Raw genomic sequence first — 19,334 nt, forward strand, 5'->3', positions numbered from 1 at the left:
GGTTCACCATGGTGCCAATTGTTTATACAAATGTTTGGACTCAGTGAGCCATACTGATCAGCTCTGGATGGAAACACTCCTAAAAGTTAAGATACCAAAAATTAGCTAAAGGACAGCACTTAAAGTACGCTTTTCTAAGGTGTTATTACCTCTTTGTCTCATTGGTAGCGTCCCATTTATAAAATTCAGTATATTAGATATTTAGTGACACTATTGGCAGAATTAAGTGATAGTATAGAAGGTACTTGGGGAAAAGCACTCATGCTTTTGATACACTGCATTTGACAGTATCTGTATAGTCATGTGTATGAACACAGTGCAAATTAGCACTTTTCCTAAACAGAGAGCGGGTGCTACTGGTGCATTGTTAGTAAGCTTGTGTCACTATGATGAGTACTTGAGAAAGTAACACAAGGGGAAAAAGATATGCTTTGGTTCACATTTTAAGAGATTTGAGTTCAATGACTCCGTTCTAGTGCTCCTGGGCTGTAGTGAGGCCAAAACTCACGGCAGGAAGCATGTGCCAGAGCAAGGCAACTTTTCTCCAGGAAGGTAGTAGGAAGCAAAAAGAGGGAGTGAGGGACCCGTCTCCCAGGGACTGCTTCCTTCAACCAGTCCCCACTGACTAATAGCACCTCCAAAAAATAGAGTACCACAAGCTAGGAGCCGTGCCTCAGCACAGGAGCCTGTGATGGACCTTTCGTTTATAACACTCTGCTTTTTACCCTGAAAGTTTCATGAACATCTCATGTTGTAAAATGCGGTTAATCTAATTCCATGAGTTCCCAAAGTACTAACAGTTAGGGCATTTGTTTAAAAGTCTTTACCAAGGCAAATCCATAACTGTGAGTCCCTTCAGGTCAAACAGCGAGATATATAAATTCACATTCCATAAGGAGGACTGGAATCCTGCATCAGAAATGCTGCATCGCCTCAGGACAAACAGTAAATCCTATGGCTGCACATTAGGTGTGCAGGGCATGCAGTGATGCACCCTAGAATCCAAAGCCAGCCACTGCCCTCTGCGACTTAGCTCATGCTTGTTTTCTGGCCAAACTGCAAGCTTTCAAACCCTTTTGCTTATTTTTTTTTTTTCTTCCCAATTCTCACACACCCTGACTAAAACAGTGCAGTAACTACTGTGCCATAGCTTGATTGCTGGCAGCCTTGGAATTGTCCCCACTAAGTTAGTCTGTTCCTGTAAATGCCACATGCTACAGAGTTGCAGGACACAGGTAAAATGTAGACACTTTTATTTTTGCCAGTGTCATAGTGTACACAACCAATTTTCTAATGGTGTAAAGACCTATGTATGCATGCATGTGTAAAGACATAGAACAGAGGTAGACCTGTGTATGCATGCATGTGTAAAGACATACAGCAGAGGTAGCAGAGGTGCTCGTGACTGAATGCAGATACTCCTAGGCCAGTTCCTCATACCCTCCTGACAACACACGAGTTCAGGCTTCACTGGTTACTCCATAAGCAGCAGCCTGGATGTCTGAGGTGCCACCAAAACTAGCCATTACAGTCTGCTTACCAAATTCTAGACCATTGGTTCTCAACCTGTAGGTCATGCCCCCTTTGGGAGGGTCACATATCAGATAGTTTTCATATAGAGATGTTTATATTAGAATTCAAAAAAGGGAGCAAATTTACAGTTATGATGTATCAACAAAATACTTTTGTAGTTGGGGGCTACCACAGCATAAGAAACTATTAAAGGGTCGCAGCATTAGGATGGTTGAGAACCACTGTTCTAGGCTTTCTTTAGCACACTTTCCAAATTTTTCCAAGTTCTTCCTAAAAACTTTCCCCCAAAACTTTTGACTTGCATTGCTCGTACAACCACAGAACCAACTGTCATTTCTTAGTGTTCACGTTCCTAGTCCTTTTGTCACATGATGAGTATCTGGGAGAAATCATTATTTTGGCTCCCAGTTCCAGGGTGTGGTTTTGGCTCTATTGCTTCTGGGCTGTGGTGAGATGGAATGTCTGCTAGGAGTATGTGGTGGGAAGAGCAGCCCACCTTATAAAGGACAGAAGGCACGTATTTGGGGTAAGTGGGAAATGACAGCCTTCACAGACATATCCCCAGTGACCTACTTCCAACCCAGGCTTCCAAACTGACATTGCCAGCTGGGTATTAAACCCTGGACACACGGCCCTTGGGAGAGCCTGTGAGTCGTGGCAGGTGTCAGCCTATTAAAATTGGTAGTGGAAGTCCCAAGGTCATCCAGTGAGAAAGTGTAGAGACTAAAGAGTCTACAGTATTAGGAATATTAATTAAAACCTTAAAACATTTAAAACCTTATAGTTACAGAGAAAATAAGAATGTTCTGTTTCCATATATCCTCTTAAAAACAGTGCATTGTAAATTGGGTTGGCGCATTATAAGCTCATGCGCCAGTTCTTGCTTGTTTGGAGAGTGTTGGGGGTGGAGTTAGGTTCTGGAGCATCCTAGGCCAGTGTTGTAGTGTTGGGATACATCTGCAGCCCCCTCCCCATTTTTATAAAGTATCATTGTAGCACAGCCATGCATAGGTACAGTACACACTGACTTATAAAACCCCAGATATGTACGGTCTGATGTCTTACCAAACAATCTTTGCCAGTACCTAATACAGCTACAGATTAGGAAGTAGAAGTTCTCATGCTGCAACACTTTACTTAGGAAAGTCTCAAACATAGAGAAAACTTCAAAGAGCAGTGTTATGAGGACCTTTATTCATTAACACTTTCGCTCCCTTTATGTGTTTGCGCATAGCATGCGTACATAGATCTTTTGAACCATTAGAAAATTGGTTGTGTACATTATGACATTGCTCCCCTGTATAATGCCCAGATATAAAATATATTTTCTGTAAATAAGGACATTAATCTTACTTAACTTCAATTTTATTTTCACACCTAGGAAAATTGCCATCTTTTCAAAAATATCTAATATAGTTAAGAATTTTCCCACTTGTCCCAAATATGTGCCTCTGGTGTTCTTTTTTTTTTTTTGAAATCCAGGACCCAGTCTCAGTACACACTTCATATATTATCTGTATTTGATTTTAGTGACAAGTCCTCTGGCCTTTATCAAAAAGAATTGAGTATTTGTTTGAGAAGAGGTGGATAGCAACTGAAGTTCAGCAAAACGTCTCCGTGTTGTAACACTCGTCAGAGCCCAGTCTAGTGAGTTAGTGTATATTAAAAGCAGGCCTCTGCTTAAGTACTTCTAGAACAACCTTCTGTCCGCTAAGCGGGTTATTGCCAGTGCAACTTAGAGACCGTATTGGGAAGTGTGCTAAGTGGATATTTGCACTGTAGTAAATACAGTACATTTAAAAAGTGTGCCAATATATATTTTACTTTGCTTTTTGGTCACTTTCGTTTTAGATACTCTGATTTTGTTTGTTTGTTTTGAAGTACACTGGTTTAGTCAGTTAGAGGTGAGCATCTTTTCTTACCGTTTCAGACATGGGGGAAGGAACAGCTGTAAGTGCAAGTGCAGATGGCAACGCTGGAGCTGTAGAGGATGGCAGTGACAGTGAGAACGTGCAAGCCAATGGGATCCCGGGAACACCCATCTCTGCCGCATACACACCATCGTTACCTGACGACAGATTGTCTGTCTCCTCCAATGATACTCAGGTATATATGGGGTGAGGTGGAGAGGAGGACATGGAGGTCTGCCAGGACCTTGAGCAGATCTTCCCAATCGATGCTTTTGTCCAATTTGGGCTTGTGGAAATAGGGTTTTGAGTAGATTTCTTTCTTTTTTACTATAACTTAGAGAGCAGTTTGTTCTCTTAAGATATATTAAGGGCTACGTTCCAACCGTGAGTCCATTTCATCTGTGTTCACAACCCCTCACTCCCCACTGAAGGTACATTTAAGAGGAGCGTTCTTTTTTATAGTATCTTAGGGAACATGGGGATGTAGGGCATTTTCATGGAGCCTCTGAGAAGAGCTCCAGGAAGTCGTGTGAGCAGGAGTGCAGGCCTGGCTCCCTGCTTCTTGTTTTATGTGTCCTGGTCTTTCTGTTGGCAGATGGAGGACTCTAGAGATTCCCTTGGTCACCCCACTGCCCACCGCTTGATTACTTTTAGTCATACTTTTAGTCATGCTTTTGTGTGCGTTGGATAAATTTTAGGAGTATACTTGATGTCAACTAAGGGAGATTTTAAAGACTGTATTTAAAGTGTTAGGTCAGCGTTGGGTGTGAGAATAGCATAGTGAAGATCACTGTGTCAGATGCCACAGCAGCTGCTTCTTTCTTGTTCAGAGTTAATTGAAAACTGTGCTCCAAGGCTAAATGATGTATGATGGGATATGTTTTTATTTTCATGGTATATTAACTTGTTTAGGAATCTGGAAATTCTTCAGGACCTTCACCTGGTGCTAAGTTTTCCCACATTTTACAAAAGGATGCCTTTCTAGTGTTCAGGTCATTGTGTAAGCTGTCAATGAAACCACTGTCAGATGGACCACCAGATCCAAAGTAAGTCATTAGCCATTTTGTTTAAGAGGTTTTTAAGCTTAAAATGTACTGCAAATATAGTGTTTGGATTTTTATTTGTTCTTCCTGTCCTGTGGAATTTTAGAATTTTTGTCTTAAAAAATACCAAAAATAATGTTCCTAAACTTTGAGAATTCTGCCTTACACTGTTTGAAAAAGGATGGGCAGCAATACAGGGTTGTGATTACACAGTAGATGTCAGCAGATGTGATTGAGTGAATAAGCCACTCTGTATAGTTCCTGAATGACTTTGGAACGCTTACCATCTGATTGCCGTAAGATGATTTCTGTCTCCACTTGTATTAAGAACTTTGATATAAGTTAACTAATTGCCATCAAATATATTTTTTTCCAATTTGACATAAGCTGGAACCATTTCAGAAGCAGGAGTCTCAGTTGAGGAATTGTCTCTATTAGAATGGGCTCAGGGCAAGACTGCAGGACATTTTCTTGATTGATGACAGGTGTGAGAAGAGGCAGTTCTATGAGTGGTGCCAATTCTGGACCCTGGGTTCTATAAGAAAGCAGACTGAGCAGGCCATGAGGAAGAAGTCAGTAATAGCAGTCCTCCATGGCCTCTGCTTCAGTCCCTGCTCTGGACTTCCTCTATGATGGACTTCGGCATTTAAATGTAAACAAAATGCACCCTTTCCTCTCCAAGTGGCTTTGCTTAGTTCTTACCTCAGCAGTGGAAAGCAGAGTCCACATGAGGAAAGTGCCGTACTCTATGGGTGTCAGTATCATTCCAGTGCAGTTGATTTCTGCCTGCATTTAAGGCTTAGAGTTAAAGGAATGACCTGTTCTTTATTGCTGTAGTAGGGTATATTACAATGACAGTTTTAGACTTCCTAGCAGAGGATGGAGGATGCTTGGAGAATTTTTTTTCCAATTTGAATGAAAATGATATCAAAATAGGGGAAATGTAAACACTCCTACTTAAATAAATAAAAAATCTTTAGAGTCTTTAAATGCAACTAAAGTCTAGAGATGGTTACTACAAAAACTGGAACCTGAGTTCGGATCCTAGAGCCCTTTTAAATCCTCAGAAGTTTGCCTAATATACACACAGCAGCAAGTGGTAAAGAGATCCTACTACAAATAAGGCAGAGGGTAAGAACCACACACACACGCGGCTTTGAAAATTGTGTTTCTGCAAAATAGATATTTTCTTTAGTTTTATTTTGTCACATTGTTCTGCTTTAGAGAGAAGCATGTCTAGTCTTAAATTACAGTTTTAAAATGTTTTAGACCCAAATATCAAGTTAGAAAAGTAAGTTATTGCTTCAGTATTTTGAAAATAGGAACTTGATGGAAGTAGAATTAAGGTTATTAGTTACATACCAATAAGAACGTTTTACTGTAGTTCCTTAGTATGAAAAAGAACTTTCTTATTAAAAATTTGACAGTTTTGATATTTCATTCTGAATTGATGAAGACTACTATGAGACAGCTTTAACAGTTTGGAGTTAGTAGTTACAGAAGAGTCAGGTTAGGTTCCCAGGACCCATGACAGACAGCTCACAGCCAAATGTAACTCTAGGTCAAGGGTATATAATGCTTGCTCTCTTCTGGCTTCGGAGGGCACTTGCATGCATGTGATGCACATAAAACTACACTGATATAAACATACAGATAAAAATAAATAAATCTCTTTTTAAAAAGCTGAAGTATTAGGTCTATGGAGAGAGCTAAGTTGGGATGAAGCATGCGGACCTGAGTTCGACCCTTTCTTTTTTAAAGTCAGACATGGCGGCATGCACTTATCAGCTCAGTTCTGGGGTTGCAGGACCAGACACATCCCTAGGGCTCACTGGCCAGCCAGCCTAGCAAGTTTGAGTCCAGTGAGAGACGGTACCTAAAAATGGTGCCAGAGAAGTGGATTCCTAGCAGTCCTTCGGTCTCCAGGTGTGCACATACTTACAGAAAGGAATTGGGGTCATTGCAGAAGATCATTTGTGCTGTGATTTACTTCCACATGTTTAGTTTTCTCAAGTCAAATGTAAAAACTGGGATTTGATAAAATCTGGAACATTTGTAGCTGCCCAGTTTTGTCTTTACTTCTATTTATTTTCTTGCTGTGCTAAGCAATGACCTTTGGAGAGTTTCCAGCAGCTTCTCCTGTAATTTGAAACTACCTCATAAAAGGTTGCAGACATGAAGTTTCCATCTTGGTTGCTCATTAGAAATATAATTTAGTCAAGCATTGTGCTATTCTATTGTATATCTAATCCCATCTCTTGGAGGCTGAGGCAGGAGGATTAGCCATCCTGGACTGTACAGTGAGAGACATGCTTTAGAAAATGTTTAATTTATCAAGTGAGACACACATTTGACCCTTATTCCTTTTTTTAATGTACAGCACATAACAGGTACTTAATACTTGGAAACAAGAACAAGTGGATCTTTTGAGCAAATACTGTCTAAAAGACATTTTATTCAATGCTAAGGACAGGAAGTTATAAAGTATATTTATAACAAGACTTATATATTAAAAAATGGCAGCCTGCAGGCTCTAATTACTACAGGAATTGAGCAAAAAGAACGATGTGAGGTGACTTGGAAGCAGTAGCTGTACGTAGGCCTTAGAGTACACAACATGAGGGCTCCCTAGTGGCTACTTCAGTCTTACCTCTCATTGTAATTTAAAACAGCATCTTTGAGTACGAATACTTTTGTAGCACATTCAGAGTAAGCTATTTTGCAAACATGACTTTAATAAAAAATTCTGGTACTGTTTCTCTAGCTTTATTTTAAAGAAGGTAGTAATTTTTGTGATAAACTATTGATATAACATTAAGTGTTCTTGTGAGATTGGCTGTCTGTGAACTACTTGACACAACTATAAACATTTTAAGGTAGAAATCAAGAGCAATAAAGATCATATACTATTCAAATGTGACTGAATGCAGTATTTAGAATAAATTTTAAATAATAATTCCTGCAGCATTTAATACTCTGCTTCTGAAATAATACTGCTTCCAGAGAATATCTTTGCTCTCTTGAATCTAAGGGATAGTTTTCAGTGGGAGAAAAAAAATATGTGTGTGTAAAAATAATTACAATGTTAGGTAATAAACTGAAGCATGACACAACCGTGATTAGAAAAAAATGATAAATGTTTTCAAATTTTCATTATAGAAGTCTTTAGAATAATTGTTTCCATATTAAGATTTTATAAAGTTCTAAAGGTCTCTTTATTTCAGAAGAGAAACAAGAATTTCAAATATTTATTGGGGTGGTCTGCTTGAGATAACATTATAATCTAGTGGAACATAAACATTTTTATTGGTGTTTAGGAATTCTGAATATGACTAACATAACTAGAAACTCATTATATTAGAAGTATTACATACTAAGCATAGCAGATATCTTCACTCCGTTCATGTGGTCCACAAGAAGTATAGTTTTGAAAGAAAGGAATAAGGCATAAATCTGTAAATTATTTTTATCTTTTTAGGGGAATAGTGGGCTTAATGTTTAAAATACTTGTAATTTTTACCATTGTAAGAAGCACTTAGATAGCCATATGTGTGTATAACAACACTTAATAAAAAAAAACAGAGGCCGTGACATGTTTTTTATTCACTTTATATCTCGACCACTGCCACCCCTCCTGGGGACCCTCTTCCCACAATCCTTCCCTCCGTGCTCCAATTTTCCTCTGAGAGGGTGGAGATCCCCTCCCCCGGGTATTCTCCCCCTGGCACATCAAGTCTCTGCAGAGCTAGGTGCATCCTTTTCCACTGAGGCCAGACAAGGCAGCCTGGCTATAGGGGACATATTCCACAGACAGGCTACAGCTTTAGACACAGCCCCCACTGCACATCTGCTCATCTGTGCAGGAGAGGGCTTAGGACCAGCCAGTGTATGCTCTTTGGTGGGTGGGTCAGACTCTTGAGGTTAGTTGACTCTGTTAGTCTTCCTGTGAGTTCTCTCTCTTTTGGTGCCCTCAATCCGTCCCCAAACTCTTCCATAAGAATGGAGTTCCCAAGCTCCATCCAATGTTAGCTGTGAGTCTCTGCATCCACCTGAGTCAGCTGCTGGGTTTAGCCTCTCAGAGGACAGCCATGCTAGGCTCCTGTGTGCAAGCATAACAGGGAATCATTAATAGTGTCAGAGATTGGTGTTTGAGACTGTGAATGAGCAAGGAGGAGTGTATGGAAAGGTTTGGAGTGAATAAAGGGACATGAAAAATTAGATAATTATAATCTCAAAAAAAAAACAAGAAAATTTTAACGAAATCGTGAAATGATGTGGTAGAGAAGCACTTGGAAGCAGTCTGAGCTAAGTTTATGAATTCTTATAGACGTGTGTACAGAAGTGGCTGTGGGTCAGTCCGTTACTATCACAATCATGACTTTGTCCACATACTGTGCTTTGTGTTTCACCTCTCAGGTCTCATGAGTTACGGTCCAAGATTCTTTCATTGCAGTTGCTTCTGTCCATTCTGCAGAATGCAGGACCTGTTTTCAGGACAAATGAGATGTTTATTAATGCTATCAAGCAGTATCTGTGTGTTGCACTCTCAAAAAACGGAGTCTCATCTGTTCCAGAGGTTTTTGAGCTTTCTCTTTCCATATTTCTAACTTTGTTGTCAAACTTCAAGACACATCTGAAGATGCAAATTGAGGTATGTTGTTACTATTTCCTTTGTTTCATGTTACATTAGCAACACGTGAAAGCTTCCCATAATGTGAAATAATAGGTATGTGTTTTCATGTGCTTCATTTTGTTCATTCATTTAACTGACATGTGTCTGTGAAGTTCTAGCTGTTGGCTAAGCAATAAGAATGCAAAAGGAGTGAACAGCCTTTGCATTCAGCAAATTTGTACTAGCTGAAAAAAAATCAGATTTTCATAATAGCTTTATATATGCTATATTAATAATTTGGCGTGCACTCTGTCTCTGCATGTGATGTGCATGCGTGTGTGCGTGCGTGCGTGCGTGTGTGTGTGTGTGTGTGTGTGTGTTTTGCATGTACACAAGTGTTGGGTGCTCATACCATGTGGAGGCCATAGCAGGACATCATGTATTTTCATCTGTCACATTCTGCTTATTTCCTTGAGTCAGAGTGTCTTATTGGACCAGAAACCTTTTATTTTCAGTCAAGGAGGCTGTTGAGCCTGCTTCTGGGATCCATGCATCTCCACCCCAAAGTGCTGGGAGTACACATGTATAGCCAGGCCCAGCTCTATCTGTGGGATTGGGGTTTGCCTCCCATTCCACACTTTGACATGCAGGACCTTTGTCCACTGAGCCACCTTCCCTGCCTGAATTTAGCTCTCTTAAAAGAACTGTGCAGTGCCATACTAAGCCTCCAGAACTTTAAAGCACTTTGGAGAAGTGGTTGAAAGATGTATTTTTAAGTTATTGGGTAACATGTGAAAAAGTTAATTTTGCTTTGCACATTTTTCTGCAAAACATCTATTTGTGTCTGTCTTCTAAGGCCCTCTCCCTGGATGTTGAAAGTAGAGCAACACTCTGGGTTCTTAAACGTCCTTAGAGACCTAAAGCTAAATCAGTCTCTGCTCTGCTGTCTGCGTGCATAAAGCACTGTCGTGCCCGTTCCTTACTGAGAGCTTTTGCTTCTTCTTGGGAAACTTCAATGTTGAAAAGGAACATTTGTGTTTTTATAATTTGGTAGATCCTTTTCCCAACTCCTTAAAATATTGCTTTAATTGCAACATAAATTTTAGAAATTTCTATTTGTGTGTTGGTCAGGATTCACCTTCATATTATGTTTGATAGGATATACAGTCTTTTAAAAAATTTTGGAGCTGGAAAGAGAGCACTGTCTGCTCTTCCAGAGGTCCTGAGTTCAACTCCCAGCAACCACATGGTGGCTCACAACCATCTGTAGTGGGATCTGATGCCCTCTTCTGGTGTGTCTGAAGACAGCGACAGTGTACTCATATAAATACAATACAATAAATCTAAACCCCCCCCCCCAAATGTGTGCACGTGGAGACCAGAGGTTGATGTGTTGTCTGCCTCAGCTGCTCTCCGTCTTGTGTCTTTGAGACAAGGTCTCTCATGAACCTGGAGCTCAGTTGCTCAGCTGATGACCTGGCCAGTGAGCTCTAGAACCGAAGTCACCAAGTCTAACTTTCCCTGGCGCCGGAGAGCTGCGTGTGGACTTTACCCACTAGGTCAGCTCCCCAGCTTCTGCACATCTTATTTTTTGTTAATTTCAGACTAACAGAAGATAAGTAATTAGCTCAGTGAACATTCCTTCCCCTATCCTTGACGTGGTTAAAATAATGGCATTATCTTTATAAGTTACTTTTCTATTTTTATTTTCAAATTTTATTTCAATATTATGAGAATGAAACAGTAAGTACTTTAAATTTTAAGTTATAAGTTTAAAATTGGCATAAATTGTCTGTATTTGTCATATATCTGTGAAACAACTCCAGGCATTTAGTTAGTTGTAAAGTTTTTATAGTTTTCCCCCATTATGTTCAGAAACTACCAATAAAACAGTTTCAATCAAAATTTGGGATTTTTACTCCTTTAATAACCAGAAACCTTCCATTTGATGATGAGATACTTAAGATTAAATAATGTGGGGAAATTTTAAATGCTGAGAGCTCAAAGGACTCTTTTAATGAGCCATGTGATATATAAATTCTTACAGATTTAAGATTATAAATTAAGTTTCAGTTGCAATTTTCTTACAAAACTGAATTTAAAAGGAAATATTCTTTAGAAATTTGTTGCCTCATAAATGGTACCCTTTGGTTATAAAATTTTTGCTGTATCCTAGTTTGTAGTAGAAATTATTAAAATCCTGGACTGGGGCCTCTACCCAGCCTTTGGTTGTTGAGTTCCTGGGTGAGACACACACACAATGTGCCTTAAGCAGCACAAGAGCTGGGCAGGGGCCTCCCCTCTATGCTGTTAGGACCTACTTTCCTGTTGGTAACTCAAGGTCATTACTTGCTATGTTTCATCTGGGCTGTTCTTAGCTAGAATAAATAGGAAGAGACAAAACCTCAACACTAATTTATTTATGTATTTGTTTTTATTTTATGTCTTTGTTCTGTTTTGAGACAAGTTCTCACTGTGTAGCTTTGGTCAGCCTGGAAATCTTTATGCAGACCAGGCTAGCTTCAGATGCAGAGATCTGCCGGTCTCACCACTTGAGTGCTGAGATTAAAGGCATGTGCCACTGTGCCCAGCTTGTTTAAAATATTTTTTAATATTGTTTTTTAAAATTGCATTATCTCTTAAAAGGAGATAGTGAAGATAATTGATGTAAGAATATATATATTTTGAAAATATTAAGCATAGTTAAATTTAAGATAAGTTGTGTTCCACTTGGAAAATACCGAATATATGAAAACTCAACTTTGCAAACTAATTAGAATCATTGTTATATGAAGATTCAATTTATCAGACTGTTCAAAGTTTCTGTAATGTGATTCCCCCCTCCGAGTGAGGCATTATGTAGTTTAATATGTAACTTTCAAAGAGCATCTCCTCCTATATGAAGAATAAATAGTATGCTGAAATTAAAGTTCTGATTTTCTAAAAAGCCCTCTTTTAGGCATAGGATCTTACAGAAATAGAATTGCCTATTAGCCCAATTTTTCAAACTATAGATAGTGGTATAGTTTTTCACACCTCTACAAATCTGGATTATTGTATAAATCAGTATTTCAGACTTTCTTGATTCACATCTTTCTAGGCACCAGCATCTTTCTAGGCACACCCTGAAAGGAGAACTGTCCATTAAGCAGTTGTAAGCAGACAGTTTGTATATGTTTAGTTTAATCTTATGTACATTGAAGAAATAATACTTAGATGCCGAAGGAAAGATATTTGTCTTTCATTCATTTCTTACTGTAACCCTGCTGAGGTGCATATTTCTCTTGGGTCCTTAGACCTTTAAGTCATTGGAAAATACACCTATATCCCTATGTGTCACTGATTTTCTTGTAGCACTTGCTTTCATATGCTAACTTATCAAAACTTAAGTTTGCAAAGGCGAGAACATCATTGGAAGGAATATATCATATAGTATAATTGAAACTGAACAATATTCTATTTTTAGATCAAACAGCAGTTGTCTTTGCTACATTTGTATCCCTGTGCATTCTGGGAAGACGTGATACAGTGTTTGGGAACTGTGGTCATGGCCATAGATATTTATTGAATGCCTGCATGTAAGACATATGTTGTGTAGACAGTACTTATTGAGAGCGTTCTGGCTCCTGTCTTTGTGGTTAATGTCCACAGAAAATAGCAATAATCGTTTTGAGGTCTTTGAAAGAAGAACATATTGTGGGGCTGGCTAACTCTTGGGAGATGGAAAGTTGTGACTTTTATTATAAATGTTAGTTTCTGAATTCACAGAACATAGTACACATGCTCGTATGTTTTGATTTTAGCTGGCTTTAGGTCATAGTCATTTTTCCAAAATGATTGAAAGTATAGTATTGAAATGATAGAATTAGCTTTCAAATGGAAATTTTCTTCATCAGATCAATTGTGCTTGATCATATTCAGCATAAGGAATAGTAATAGGATGTTTTGAGTAAGGATTTTTATTTTTATGACTAATTAGAAAAATATAAAAGCATATATAAAAGTTAGATCTCTTTTAGAGTAGTATTTAACATTGCAATCTAGGAGCGTTTAGGACTGTTCTGTACTAGAGTGTCCAAAAGGACGACTGATGAATAAGAAACAGTTATGTTAATTTACAGTTATTGTAGAAATTATCACCCAGAACTGCATTGCATATCTTTGTACATTTCATTGCTCTGCGATGACCAAGAAAGCTGGTGTCAGAGACAGAACTAAAAGTTCAATGCCACAGGAACCTAGGTCCTCCTCTCTGCTCGAGATCTTTGGATTTTTGAAGGGTGAACCATTCTATGTTAAATAGTACTTTTAAGAGATGTTTCATTCTTTCACAGGTATTCTTTAAAGAAATTTTCCTGTACATTTTGGAAACTTCTACAAGCTCATTTGATCATAAGTGGATGGTGATTCAGACACTGACAAGGATCTGTGCAGGTAGTTGCAATTAATCTTTATTATTTCCTGCAATGAAATGTGCTCATATTCTAAGATTATTCTCTTATCACAGATGCTCAGAGTGTGGTGGATATTTATGTAAATTATGACTGTGACTTGAATGCAGCAAATATATTTGAAAGACTAGTAAATGACCTGTCAAAAATTGCCCAAGGAAGGGGCAGTCAAGAACTTGGGATGAGTAATGTTCAGGTAAGAGCTTTTTTTAAATTATTTTTTATTTAAAATTTTCCAAGAATGAGGTGTGCATTTTCTTGAGCGATCTTTATTCTATTTCTGAATTATAGGAATTGAGCCTGCGGAAAAAGGGGTTAGAATGTTTAGTTTCAATTCTTAAGTGTATGGTTGAATGGAGTAAGGATCAGTACGTGAATCCCAACTCTCAAACCACCCTTGGTAAGATAATATTCTGAGTTGAATTCTACATTATTTTAAGTCAGTGATATATTGAAAGATATGTAAAGATGCCATTAAAGTAGTCTTGTGTTGTATTTATTTATATAACATAATAAAATGTCTTTGTAAGCATTAAAATTACTTTCAACTTATACTTAAAATTTCTAGTTTAGTTATCCTAGCAATATAATAATATATATAGTAATAATAAAATAATATGTATGTCATCTCTTCTATATTGACATGTTTTCTTACAGGTCAGGAAAAACCCTCAGAGCAAGAGATAAGTGAAATCAAACACCCCGAGACTATAAACAGATATGGAAGTTTAAACTCCTTAGAATCCACATCATCTTCAGGGATTGGCAGCTACAGCACACAGATGTCTGGCACTGATAATCCAGAACAATTCGAGGTCCTAAAGCAGCAAAAAGAAATAATAGAACAAGGGATTGATTTGTAAGTATCAGATTTGAAAAGAAATGTTTCAGAATATCCCTCAGCCAAAAATGCGCTAACTCTGCCCCAGTCTCCCCGTATTTCTTATTGTTTTTCATTCCTTACTCTCTTGGATCTGAAAATTGACTAGATCTCCACCATTGAAGAGTTCCTAAGCAGAGCCATAAGATACCCAGCCTATGGCTTTCTCTGAATTAATTTTGTATCACATATCATGTACTGTTGTTAAACAGACGATGCCCAGTTTTGGACTGTTTTATTTACATCTGATTGCATAAATCATGTGACAAAAAATGTGAAATTTGAAAATTGCAGTTTTGTTAGTTTACTCCTTTTAGGTTTCTGTTTCTTCAAGTTTAGTTACACATCTCAGTCTTGCTAGGAATTTTATTTTATTTGTTAATACATTTCCTATCCCAACCTGGCTTCTCTCCCAGACTCTGATCTTGTGAGATTAATTTTCTTGCTAAATTTTGTGAAACAGCTTACAAAAGATCTATAAAAACATGTCTTTTAAGTTCGTCTTAATAATAGGGTTTTTTCTTTTCTAAATTAAAATATAATTACATCATTTCCCACCTTCTCTTCCTCATATATCCACCTCCCCTTATACCTTCTCAAATTTGTGACCCCCCCTTTTGTTTCTGATACATGCATGCATATGTACATACATCATACCATCATACATACATAAATACATACAAGCTCTTGAGTCCATTTAGTGTTAATTGTATGTATATGATTTCAGGGCTGACCGCTTGGTGGTATTGGATAACCATTCAGGGGACTCATCCTAGGGAGAATTATTTCTCCCACTTTCAGCATTCTTTGTTGCCTTAGTTCTTTACCTGTGGGTGAGGCCCCATATTTCCCCCTTCTATGTTGGTATGTCTGTTGCTATTCAGAGGTGCATTAGATCATTTCACATGCATATGCACATGTGCACACACTCATACACACACAGAATTTGTACATGGCTCATATTCATGCCTTACTTTCTGCCTTGTTGCCCCTTTTGTTGGTTTCTTTCCTGCAAACAATCCTACTGTTTCTTATACACACACAAACACGCACACATGCACACACTAAAATCTGCATATGAGAGAGATGTGATATTTGTCTTCCTCCTGATCTCTCTAGTTCCCTACTATAGCGTTATTTTCTTAGATTTCTTATAATTAACTGTACTGGGACTATTTGTTTCTTGAATTTTTTAATCTTCCTTTCAGACTGAAATATTCCTTTCAGTATTCTCTAGAGTTGACTTAGTGGACATAAATGCTTTCAATCTGTTTCATATCATGATTTTCCACCTATTGATTGTGTCTTAAGATCAGGTAGATAGCTCTTAGTTTCCTGTCAAAATATGAGTGTTACTGTTAACACATACAGTTATTGTAATATTCTGGTCATTGCAGTTCATAGGGGTTGAGTTGGGTAGGACAATTGGTTGATTCTCTTCCTACCTTGGGAGGCATGACTTCTGGAACCATGACAGCTAGCTCTCAGAGAGGAGACTTTCAGTTCAGATGTAGTTTGCTCCCTCAATTTCTATGCATAGAACATGGAGTCTTCAGCAATAACATCTTTAGTCTGTGGGAGGCAACCAAGGGTAACAGCAGTAACCTATATTGTTTGGACTTTACTGACCAACAGTTTGAAAGGGGGTTTTCTCATGACTGGCACTAGAGTTTTGTTAGCCTGTAGTTCTTGGGGGAGCATAGTCAAGCCAGATGGAAAACTTTTATTTATTTATATATGTATGTATATCACATACTTATGTTTTATCCGTAATTTTAGGTAAATAATGATTCCTTAAGGCTTTTCAGATTGTTCCTAACATCTTACTTTCCTTCCTTCCTCCTTCTCCACACATATTGCGCCACAAGTTTTCTTATTGATAATCATCGTGACTGCTGTGACTAGTATTTTAGCAAATATGTGTGTATTATTCCTTTTGTGGTGTGGTTACTTGATGTCCTTCAGGTTCTATCCAAGAATGGTATATATGTTACTTCCACTTTTATTGAGTTTCTGCAGTGAGTGTACTAACTTGATGCATTTCCACAACTGCTTAAATGTTCTTTCTTTCTCCATTTGCTTCCTCAAGAATATTCGTTGCTCTTTGATATCTTGCTGCTCATTGTAGTTTTAATTTGTGTTTACATGCTGGCTAACTATGTTGAACACATGTTTGTTTGTCATTATTTCTTTTAAGTTTTATTTATTATTCTGTGTGTATGATGTATGTGTGTGGGCAGTACCTGCCGTGGTGTGCAGTGGAGGTCAGGAGACAGCATTCAGGAAATGGCTCTCTTTCCATCATGTGCTCCAGGGATCAAACTGGGGTAGCTAGATTTATGCAACAAGATGTTCCTGCGGAAATCATCCTGCTGATCCTGCGCTTCTTCTCTTAAGAAGTAGCTGTTCAATTTTTTTATGAATGCCGATTGGAAGATGTGTGTGTGTGTGTGTGTGTGTGTGTGTGTGTGTGTGTGCGCGCGCGCGCGTGTGAGACTTTGTTGAGGCTTCTTGAAATCTATATTCTAGGTATTCCCTATTGAATGTGTAATTGACAAAGATTTGTTTCCGGTATGTAGGCTGTCTGTTCCTCTGGCTTCTTCTTTTAATGTGCACAAGTTTTTAAGTTTATGCAGTATCATTGGTCATTTCTTAGGATTCATGCCTGAACTGTTGAGTTCTTTTCAGAAAGTCCATGTCTGTGTCTTGGAGTATTTTCTTCTAACAGTTTCTGCCGGTCCCACCATGACATTCAGGTACTAAAGTGGGGAACAGTGTCAGATAAAAGCCAAAGGCTGATGACCTATGGCCTTGAAACACACTCTCTCTCTCATTCTCTCTCTCTCTCTCTCTCTCTCTCTCTCTCTCTCACACACACACACACACACACACACACACACACACACACAATCTGGCTGAGCTCAACCTTCTTAGACAAACTTACCTCACAGATAAAAGTGACACAAAAGGGGAGTTACAGAAGGATTTGATAGTAAATTCAAAGCAGTGTTTCATTATAAGATCTATAAGATCATTCATTATAAGTTCAAAGCAACAGTTTCACATGGCCTTGCTTTATCATGATGCATACGTGTGACCTCATCCTTGGACGTAACTTAGATGAATCTTTTACCTGAAGTCTATTTCTCTTCTTAGTGCAATTTATGAAAGCTCATTGCATCTCTTATACTAAGTAGTCTTTACTTAGTATTCTGTGAGGAGGGGACACACTCTATTCTTGATCCTAACTTTAGTACATCTTTCTGGTAAGACAACTAAAATCATCTCCTTAAACTTCATTCTTAAAATCATCTGTATCAAATCAGGAATGCTATAAATAATTCATCTAAACAGCATTAATTCATGGAAATTCATTTTCATGTTGATCTGTAGGAAATTTGCCCAATAGGGTGGGTTGATACTCAAGAATTATTAGTCTATGTAATTGTGGCAGGAAAGGCAGTTGCAAGAAGCAATCCTGGGGTGAAGTCTCTGGGCCATCTCTCTCCAGAGTACACCCATTGTAGACATGCAAAACATTGGACCATCTCCAGGAAACTCACTCTGTCATAGAGTCTCCTAGATGGCTCCTGTGCAGATTCAGAGTTTGCAGGTCTACATTTAGCTCTTGGGTTTAGTGTCAGTTAAGTCAGTAAAGTGCTTGCTTGATAGGCATGAAGACCTGAGCTTGGTTCCCTAGACTAGAACTAGAACACAGATTACACAGACGATTAGCTAGCTAGAGGGAGAAAGGAAGGGAGGGAGGAAGAAGGGAAGGAAGGGAGGGAGGATAGATAGATTTTTAAAAAGCTAGACCTGGTGGTAACCCAGAACTTGAAGGGCTGAAACTTGAAAAGTTGCCCATTAGGTCTCTTTCATCACCTCTTCCTGGGGAACATGAACAAAGTCAGTGAGGAAAATTCCTCAATATCATGATTAATTAACCTGCTTTGTAAGATGAAATATGATTGTTTAGTTGACTGGACTGTATCAGAACTTTTGCCATAGAAGAACCCTGTAGAATGAATGATAAAGTCGAGGAATGGTCTTGTGTATCTTTAGATCAATATCTTTGTTTTGATAGATGAAAGTGTAACTATGTGGTCAGTTGTTTGTTGCATCTGACTCCTGCAAAACAACCAAACACACAGCTTTAGATGAGAAGTAAATTGTTAAAGTAACTATCTTACTGACCGTGCCTTAGCAGCAGATGCCTCTGCATATGTACCAGCTGTAATGTCCACTGGAGGTGGACAACATGGGTGAAACCCGAGTGAAGTCCAGGTTGTTTATGAAAGTCACAACCAGACATCAGCATCTAATTGACATCTAAAAGAGATGTAAATATCATTGGATCTTTTTTATAGAGTTGTCCAGCAATGTCCCGGGGATACACCACTTGGATGTCTTGAATATTTTCCAAAACCTGTGAGTTTGACAGCAGGCTCTTTGGAAGCCCCTTTAACCATAACACATGGGTTGTTAAGGTACAAAAGGACACATTCTGCTGTGAGAATGAGCAGTTCATAGGTTGTAAATACAGTGCCCACCACCTTCTACCCTTCTCAGCTGTGGATAGACACTGCTGTGCTGTCCTATATCCTTCACAAATGTTAAATAATTAAGACCCTCATAATTTATATAACCTTGTAAAGCCATTTTCCATCTTGGAAAAATATCTAGCTACTTTAACCTTTTTGCACGAGTTCTGGTTTTACCAAAGCTCACTGTTGAGACCAGTACATTAGTAAGGCTCACTGAGCCTAGGTGAGGCTTTACTGACAGGAGAGTACTGGGAGCAGTCTCCCTGGAAACCTGCCTAGTATTGACGATGGCTTTCCCATACGACATAGGGGACCCCTTTCCTTAACCTTACATTTTCAATTCATTTGGTGTGTATGAGTG

General features: G+C 38.5%; 1 protein-coding gene across 3 annotated transcripts in view; it reads left to right on the forward strand.

The window, feature by feature from the left end:
* Arfgef1 (ADP ribosylation factor guanine nucleotide exchange factor 1) overlaps window positions 1–19,334 on the forward strand; it is a 94,731-nt gene that overhangs the window by 28,932 nt on the left and 46,465 nt on the right. For all 3 annotated transcript variants that reach the window (XM_017593322.3, XM_063287518.1, NM_001277056.1), the window contains exons 8-14: window positions 3,464–3,639; window positions 4,356–4,489; window positions 8,903–9,137; window positions 13,433–13,532; window positions 13,606–13,745; window positions 13,841–13,949; window positions 14,207–14,408. In XM_017593322.3, coding sequence (XP_017448811.1) covers window positions 3,464–3,639; window positions 4,356–4,489; window positions 8,903–9,137; window positions 13,433–13,532; window positions 13,606–13,745; window positions 13,841–13,949; window positions 14,207–14,408 — 1,096 coding nt within the window. The remainder of the gene's footprint in view (window positions 1–3,463; window positions 3,640–4,355; window positions 4,490–8,902; window positions 9,138–13,432; window positions 13,533–13,605; window positions 13,746–13,840; window positions 13,950–14,206; window positions 14,409–19,334) is intronic.

Source organism: Rattus norvegicus, chromosome 5 (genome assembly GCF_036323735.1).
Source record: "Rattus norvegicus strain BN/NHsdMcwi chromosome 5, GRCr8, whole genome shotgun sequence".
Taxonomy (NCBI): domain Eukaryota; kingdom Metazoa; phylum Chordata; class Mammalia; order Rodentia; family Muridae; genus Rattus; species Rattus norvegicus.